The sequence below is a fragment of the Rhamphochromis longiceps genome, linkage group LG7 (genome assembly GCF_057381845.1).
Source record: "Rhamphochromis longiceps isolate RC_006_pf linkage group LG7, R_longiceps_female_GT1.1, whole genome shotgun sequence".
NCBI classification, from domain to species: Eukaryota; Metazoa; Chordata; class Actinopteri; order Cichliformes; family Cichlidae; genus Rhamphochromis; species Rhamphochromis longiceps.
Window position 1 is genome coordinate 49,265,840 of NC_140563.1, and position 8,766 is coordinate 49,274,605.

The following is an 8,766-nucleotide window of genomic DNA, read 5'->3' on the forward strand; positions in this document are numbered from 1 at the left end:
CTCATTAACTTAAATATCTGATCAGTCAATCACATGCCGGCAACTCAGTGCAATTAGCTATATAGCCATGTAGGGGATGGTCCAAAAGAGAGAAAATGAACTGCAACTCTCTGGGGAATAAAATGCCTTGTTGACATCAGAGGTCAGAGCAGAATGACCAACCTGACTTCAAACTGATAGGAAGGGAACAAAAAACAAAGCAAGACGCATATTAAATCAAGGTATGCAGAAGAGCATGTCTGATCGCACCATGCGTCTAACCTTGAAGCAGATGCGCTACGACAGAAGACTGCAATGAGTGTCACTCCTGTGAGATAAATACAGGAAACCTGGTCTGAGGAGTCTTGATTTCTGCTGTTTAGGAGGCAGAATCTGGTGTAAACAAACTGAAAGGATGCATGTTGTGTGAAGGGTTCAGGCGTAAGGTGGTTTAATGATGTCGGGAGATAGTTTCTTGGAACGCTTAAAACAAAATGAGCACTGTTTGAAAATCCCAGTGGTTTACACATTTGTGTAACTGGTGAAAGATCCAGGTTCAAACCATGTCACAAAGCTCAAATCATCTCACACTTGAAAACCGGAATAAGTTCATTTCTCTTAAAAGTCGTTATGCTGCCCTCACGACACGTGACCCTGTGAGGTTAGACAGCTAGCGAACAAATAGAAGAGGTCTTCCACACAAGGCTTGACTTTCTTGTTTTTATGTAACTAGAACATGAGAAAAAATGAAAATGAATCGCTGGTTAACACACATCTTAATAACAACTTGCCGATTAGCCTAGCTTAACATGTACATTACATCAGCATACAGTTCGCTCCATGTAAACACACATAATGACTGTCTCTACACATGTCAATACTCACAAAGACGAACGTTTTCCGAGGTGCGAACGTGTAGAGCACTCTTAGCGTGAACATGAACTAGTCCCTATTTAATAACTGCCGGAGCACTTTTTCACGACATCATAAGCGAAAGGGTACATCAAAGATAGGTTAGTGAACAGGACGCTCCCTCGCTCCATTTCCGCACATAGGATACAAAGATCTCTTGTGAAAATGATGTCTCACTCTGAGCTTATTTATCACTCTGCTTATGTGGCTCAATCAGCACACACACCAACCGCTGACTTTTGACTCAAGGGCATAACACTCCCCGCTTGATATACACACATTATATCACAATAAACATCAATACAACATATTCAAACATCATCTAGCATTGAAGAATATTCATTCAGTCTCTGCAAGCAAAACAACAATCTCTGAAACTGGTCTGAGAAACATTTTAACAGTCCCATCTTTTACAGTCCGCACTTCCACTTTTCGGACCTTCTTGTCGCTGCTGGGGAATGTTTTTACTATTAGTCCCATGGGCCATTCGTTCCTGCTGGCTTGGAGGTCCTTTAGCAGGACCACATCTCCTATTTTGACATTAGGTCTAGTCTCTGTCCATTTTGCACGACCTTGTAAGGTGGATAAATACTCTCCCTTCCACCTTTTCCAAAAAGTGTCAGCGAGGAGTTGAACATGTTTCCATTGTTTCCCAAACAGCTGCCCTGATGAGAAGTTCCCAAGTGGGGCGGACACAGCACTCATCTTCTGCGTTAGTAGCACTGCTGGAGTGAGTACTGCAGGACTGTCAGGGTCGGTGGATATGGGAACAAGAGGCCTTGCATTAATAATTGCCATCACCTCGGCCATGAAGGTGCACAACACTTCATGAGTAAGACGTGTTTGTTCAGTTCGTAACAACATTGCATCCAGAATGCGCCTGGCAACGCCTATAAGGCGCTCCCACGAGCCTCCCATATGAGACGCATGAGGGGGATTGAAAGTCCAAACACACCCTCTCTCTTGCAGGTACTTTCCTACTGCTTTGTTTCCTGAGTTTAGGTCTAATTCCTTACAAGCGCCCACAAAATTCGTGCCTCTGTCCGAGCGCAGAAACTTGGCCGGGCCCCGAATAGAGAAGAGCCTTCTTAATGCATTGATAAAACTATCAGCAGACATAGTCTCTATCAGTTCGATATGCACAGCCCTAGTTGACATGCATGTGAATAACACAGCCCAACGTTTGTTCTGGGAACAACCACCTCTTGTACGACGCGTCACAATAGTCCATGGCCCAAATACATCTAGGCCTACAGTGGTAAAGGGTGGTTCAGGGGTGACTCGGTCTGCAGGCAAGTCTGCCATTTTCTGGATCTGCATTTTGCCTCGCAACTTGCGACATGTGACACACCGATGAATGACAGATGACACAAGCCGCTTCCCTCCAATTATCCAGTACCCAGCACCACGGATAGCTCCTTCAGTTATGTGTCTTCCTTGATGAGCCACTCGTTCATGATAGTGAGTTACAATTAGCATGGCGATGTGGCTGGTAGATGGGATAATCAGAGGGTGCTTTTCATTCTCTGTGAGATCGGCAGCGGAAAGACGTCCACCGACTCGTAAGAGACTGTCTTTGTCCACTACAGGATTGAGCTTTTTGAGTGCATCAAATATGCCACTGACCTTCCTTCCTTCTTTAATGTTTTCAAGCGTCCCTTTGTAAGCTTCTTGTTGGACGGCTCGAATAATGACTGCTTGGGCTCGGGTGAGTTCTTGGACGCTCGGTGTCTCACTGAAACCTTTCCATCCCCTTTGCCCACTTGTCTTTTGTGCAAAGGATGTAACTACATGAATGAGTCTGGCTATGACTCTGCAAAGAGTGATCCAGTTTGAGTACTTTTTGAAACGGTCAGAACCCAACTGTGGCTCTGCTACAGTAGTTTTCATTACTTTTATTTCCGGATGTATCTCTCTGTCTTTTTCAGGTTCGATGAGCGTGAAAGGACCAGTGTGTGGTTCTGTGTGTGGGTCAGAGTACAGAAAGGGTGGACCTGAGAACCAGGTACTGTTCTGCAGGTCTGCTGCTGGAATGAACCGAGTGGCCTGGTCAGCTGGATTTAACTCACTTGGTACATAATGCCATTGACTCGGATGGGTGGATGCTCTAATGCGCGTAACCCTGTTGGCAACATACATGTAGAATCGTCTGGAGGTGTTGTGTATGTACCCCAACACAATCCTACTGTCTGTGTAAAAAGTCACATTGTCTACTTTAATGTCTAACTCGTCTCTGATGAGCTCAAACATTTCCACCGCGAGCACAGCAGCACATAGTTCCAGGCGTGGTACAGTGTGTGCGGGGCGGGGTGCGAGTTTAGACTTCCCCATCACAAACCCAGTATGACACTGTCCTTCACTGTCAACTGTACGCAGATAGACTACTGCACCTATAGCGACAGTGGAGGCATCACAGAAAATGCAAAGTTCTTTCACTTTCGTTGTGCTTAACGTACCTGGGCTGTAGCACCTTGGTATTTGGAGGTTCTCAAGGGCTTGCAAAGAGTCTTTCCATAAGTCCCACCTCTCCTGTTTCTCAGGGGGTAAGAGTGTGTCCCAGTCTTTTCCATCAGATGACAGTTCCCTGAGTAATGCTTTGCCCTGCATTATTATGGGAGCAGCAAATCCCAAAGGGTCATAGAGGCTATTAACTGTCGACAATACTCCCCTCCGTGTGAATGGTTTGCTCTCATTTGACACCTGGTAAGTGAAGCTGTCAGATTGTAGGTTCCAACAGAGTCCCAAGCTTCTCTGAACTGGAAGAGGGTCTACTCCTAGGTCTAAATCTTTCAGGTCCTTTGCACGATCCTCAACAGGGAAAGCTTCCATGACTTGACTGCAGTTTGATGCTACCTTGTGGAGGCGCAAGTTAGACTCTGCCAACATGTTTTGCGTTCTTGTGAGCAGGTTGATTGCTTCCTCTGGCGTGGCGACTGATGTGAGACCATCGTCAACATAAAACTGACGCTCAACAAACTGTCTTGCATCAGATCCGTGTTCTCGTTCTCCCTGCTGTGCTGCCTGTCTCATGCAGTAGATGGCAACAGCGGGTGACGGGCTGTTTCCAAACACGTGGACCTTCATTCTAAACTCAACTATGCTCTTTGTAATGTCATTGTCCTCATACCACAGATAACGCAAATAATCTCTGTGGTCTTCGCGCACAACGAAGCAGTAAAACATTTGCTGCACATCGGCTGTCAGGGCTATGGGCTCTTTGCGGAAGCGCAACAGCACTCCCAATAGGGAGTTGTTCAAATCAGGTCCGCCAAGAAGCACTTGATTGAGCGAAATTCCATCACATTCTGCACTTGAATCAAACACGACTCGTATTTGTTGTGGCTTCTGTGGGTGGTATACCCCAAACGTGGGCAGATACCAATGTTCTTTACTTAGTGGCAGAGGAGGGGCAGGCTCGGCTTGGTCGTTATCCAACATTTTCTGCATGAATTGGATGTAGTGATCTTTCATTTCTGGTCTCTTTTCCAAAGTCTTTCGGAGAGAGCAGAGGCGTTTTAGGGCTTGTTCTCTGTTGTCAGGGAGCCTCCTTCTCTGTGAGCGAAAGGGTAAAGGTGCAACCCAGCTGTTCTCTTGGTTTTGATAAACTTCACTGTCCATTATTGTCAGGAATGCTCTGTCGTCGATAGACATGGCTTGTTTGTTATCACCCTCAGATCTAACAAACACAGAGTGTCCCAAATTGTCTGTGATGCAGGTTGCATTCATAGTGACCCCATAATTCTCTTTAACGTGAATTGTGTTTGGGCAAGGCTCAAAATAGGATGCACGTCCATTATCTAAGGTGTGTGTTTTATAGACATTGACCTCTGACTGACTGTGCACTTTTCCTAGACACACCTCCCCCACAATAACCCAACCCAGGTCTAGCCTTTGGGCGTATGGTGCATCATTGGGTCCGTTGATTTGCTCACGTACCTTATGGACCCTGATGACGTCCCTTCCAAGGAGTAAAAGGATTGGGGCGTGGTGGTCGACAGGTGGGATGTTATCTGTCACTGGAAGAAGATGTGGGTGATGCTGGGCAATCTCTGGAGAGGGTATTTCAGATCTATTGTCCGGCACAGAGTCACATTCAATTAAAGGGGGTAGCTGGATGTTGACTTCTCCATCCAAAGACTCGAGGAAGAAGTTTACAGCTCTCCTACCTGAGGTTTGTTCTCTGCCAGAGCAAGTCTTTAAGGTGTATGGAGTGGGTTTGGCATTGATTTTGAAAAGGCTGAAAAACTCTGACTTAACCAGTGACCTGTTGGACTGATCATCTATTACTGCATACATTTTTATAGCTCTCTCTTTTTGGCCTGCGGGATACACTTTGACCAAACTGATCTTAGAACATGAACGTGGGCTATCACCTTGGCCACATACCTCTGTGCACTTCGACTCGACTGAAGGTGAGCTCTCGATTTGCTCTTCATTGTCGTGGTTTCCTGGTGTAGTACTCTTAGGGGCAAGAGTAGGACCAGGATGCATTGCAGATAAGTGTTTGAGGCTGTCACATTCAATACACTTAACCATTGCTTTACAGTTTTTTGCAATGTGTTGGACAGACCCACAGCATCTGTAGCATATGTGGTGCTCTTTGAGATAGGCTTGTCTTTCTTCAATAGGTTTGTCTCTAAAGAGCTTACACTTTTTGAGTGGATGTGGTTTTTTGTGGATTGGGCACTGGCGATCCGGTTCCTCCATTTTCTTTGGACTGAGATTATTCTGGTCCGGCTCTGCCGTAATGTCCATTTTGTGTGCTGACACAGTAGGTTTGCGACTATATGACCTCAGTTTTTCTGTGGGAGAAGGGACATGGGTGTTGGCCTTGGACATAGCAAAGCTTGGGTCATTCCTCATTTTCGCTTGCCGCTGGACAAATTGTGTGAAAACTGAGAAAGGAGGAAATGACACACTATGAGTCTCCTTGTACTGTGTTCCTACAGTTGTCCACTTTTCCTGTAGGTTGAAGGGAAGTTTTTCCACTATTTGCCTGACTCCTCTAGCTGTGTCCAGGTAAGCAAGTCCTGGGAGCGCGCCATCTTGTTTAGCACACTGAAGCTCCAATAAGATGTCACTAAGTTCCTGCAGCTTAACATTGTCTTTGTTTGTGAGTTTGGGAAAGTCCTCTACCTTTTTTAAGAGTGCGTCCTCAATAGCCTCAGGTGAGCCGCAGCACTCTTCAAGGCGTTGCCAGACCATCTTCGCACCTGCAGCAGGATTGAGGGTGTGTACAGCACGAATGCGCTTAGCCTGTTCGGATGATGTTGGACCCAACCATTTTGTTAGCAAGTCTAATTCCTCTCTTGGAGACAAATTTAGGTCTTTGGTTGCGCTGATGAATGAGGTTTTCCATGCCCAATAGTTTTCAGGTTTGTCATCAAATTGCAAAAGACCTGTGCTAACTAGTTCTTTGCGAATTAGGTATTTTGCAAACTGTTGCATTTCACTTGATTCAGGTACGCAGTTGTTAAGGTTGGGGGTGTGCTTTGTGGAGTTGGACCAGTACGTGTCGACTACACATGTGTTCACTGTTTGCTCCTGTTTCCTTTCTCTATTTACAGGTGGTGTTTTCGTCTGAGTGTTGGTTATAAAAGGATTAGTTATTTGTGTACTGTCTTGTGCATCTACTTCATTGCAATTTCCTTTAGGAGGCTGTGCTGGGTCGTGCTGAGTGTCTGGGTAGAGTAACTCACATTGTTGTTGAACATATTCGTTAGTGCGGTGCACTGTACTGATGGGCTCAGCTTCCTCACAAAGTTCTCCGTAGAGCTCCCCGCTCTGAATCTCTGCTTCTTCATAGGCTGAGGCCTCTGCTTCAGCTGCGGCTATTGCTTTTTGGCACTGGAGGACATGTAGATGAGCATCCAGTTCAGCTCTCTGTTTCATTGCATTAGCTTCCTTTTCAGCGAAGGCCAGTTGAGCTCGTGCTGCTTGAGCTTTGGCGTAGGCCCTTGCAGCTGCAGAAGCTGTTGATGAGGATGTCCGTTGAGAACGCCTTGTCGATGTTCTGGATTGCTGCGACTTGGTGTCGAATGGCTGAGACCGTTGCTGCGTTGTAGCTGGTTGAGTGGCGACGTCTGGTTGCTGTTCACCACCGGCTGCTTCGTCTAGCTCTTCAGCAGCGTAGTCTTTTAGGTAATTTCTTCCTGAGCGTAGACTCATGTTGCTTAAAGTAGCTCTGTATGTTTGAACCCGCTGAGTAGGCGTCTTTTCCTTCGTCTTTTTACTATGCTGCCCTCACGACACGTGACCCTGTGAGGTTAGACAGCTAGCGAACAAATAGAAGAGGTCTTCCACACAAGGCTTGACTTTCTTGTTTTTATGTAACTAGAACATGAGAAAAAATGAAAATGAATCGCTGGTTAACACACATCTTAATAACAACTTGCCGATTAGCCTAGCTTAACATGTACATTACATCAGCATACAGTTCGCTCCATGTAAACACACATAATGACTGTCTCTACACATGTCAATACTCACAAAGACGAACGTTTTCCGAGGTGCGAACGTGTAGAGCACTCTTAGCGTGAACATGAACTAGTCCCTATTTAATAACTGCCGGAGCACTTTTTCACGACATCATAAGCGAAAGGGTACATCAAAGATAGGTTAGTGAACAGGACGCTCCCTCGCTCCATTTCCGCACATAGGATACAAAGATCTCTTGTGAAAATGATGTCTCACTCTGAGCTTATTTATCACTCTGCTTATGTGGCTCAATCAGCACACACACCAACCGCTGACTTTTGACTCAAGGGCATAACAGTCGTCCTTCACAGTCACTAGTTTTCAATCCAATAGAGGATCTTTGGGATGTGGTGGAACATGAGACTCTCACCATAAAGTTATAAAGCTGTAAAGTATATGATCGGGAACATCCCAGTACATAATGTCTGCTATTTTACAGTAAACACAAGGTAGGCAGCACCTGGGGATGACAGGAAGTTATTGGTCTAGCAAAAGAGCATGTCGCGAGGGGAAATGAATACATTTTGTTGAAAACTTAAAAACATTAAAATCTTGGCGATTACTACTATCTATGTAAGGTCGTTGCACAGAAACTCCTGCAAGTAGTCGAGATGCTTCAGTCTGGGTGGACTCAAGCAGAGATTTCACTTTCCACATCCGTGAGTGAGTCTCGATGGAAATGTTTGCATGCCTGTTTTTGCGACTGCGTGGACGTCTAAAGAATTTGTGCACCAGTTTCTCATATGCCCTGGGAGCCAACTTCAAGCAGACCTTAAAAAAGTATAGCAGCAATGACTACTGTCATTGTGTCTCTAGCTGTCCATAACCCCAACTGAGCATAATTCAGGCTTTAGTAAGACAGAAGCAATAATGAGTAAATGCCAAATACAGTAATTGTGCCGATGCCCATTCAAGTGACCTTTGACATAATCATGAATTCTGAAAACAGTTAATAAAGGCCACCAAATGAGAAATGAGACACAGTTGTCAGGTTGACAGCTTTTGCCAGTATTGAAATGAAAGCTACTGTACATTAGGTAGAACTGGCTACCTGTCCACGTGGCATGCTGGAATAGGTTAAGTCTTAAAAGACATGTACCACTGCCAAAAAAATGAATTAGTCAGGAGTCTTTTTAGGCCTGTGAAAATCACAGCGGGTTTTAAAAGATTAGTGTTTTTATGTGATGCTAAAGTATCAGCTATTAAATGTCTTTGTGACTCGTTTCATCAGATTTGTCTCTCAGTGTGTCAGAGCACAGCTCTTTTATTTGTTAGCTTCAGTGTGACGTTCGGGGAGACATGCAGGCGGTCCCTGGTTCCTTGTGGTTCCTGCATCAGCTCCGAATCCGAGTGGGTGGCTGACTAGCTGCTTGACTGGCATTCCCCCAGGGACACAAG

General features: G+C 45.4%; 1 protein-coding gene across 1 annotated transcript; it reads right to left on the minus strand.

Annotated features, from left to right (window-relative positions):
- Nucleotides 1-610: 610 nt before the first annotated feature.
- Nucleotides 611-7,655, minus strand: LOC146666177 (uncharacterized). Its single transcript, XM_085410970.1, has 3 exons — nt 7,381-7,655; nt 865-7,224; nt 611-708 (listed from the first exon to the last, which is right to left on the minus strand). Exon 2 carries the CDS (start codon nt 7,057-7,059, stop codon nt 1,231-1,233), a length of 5,829 nt encoding a protein of 1,942 aa, XP_085267096.1. The 5' UTR covers nt 7,060-7,224; nt 7,381-7,655; the 3' UTR covers nt 611-708; nt 865-1,230.
- Nucleotides 7,656-8,766: the final 1,111 nt, after the last annotated feature.

Bases quoted from the DNA above. Each gene is read 5' to 3' on its own strand.
- LOC146666177 (XM_085410970.1), bottom strand. From the start codon at position 7,059: ATGAGTCTACGCTCAGGAAGAAATTACCTAAAAGACTACGCTGCTGAA.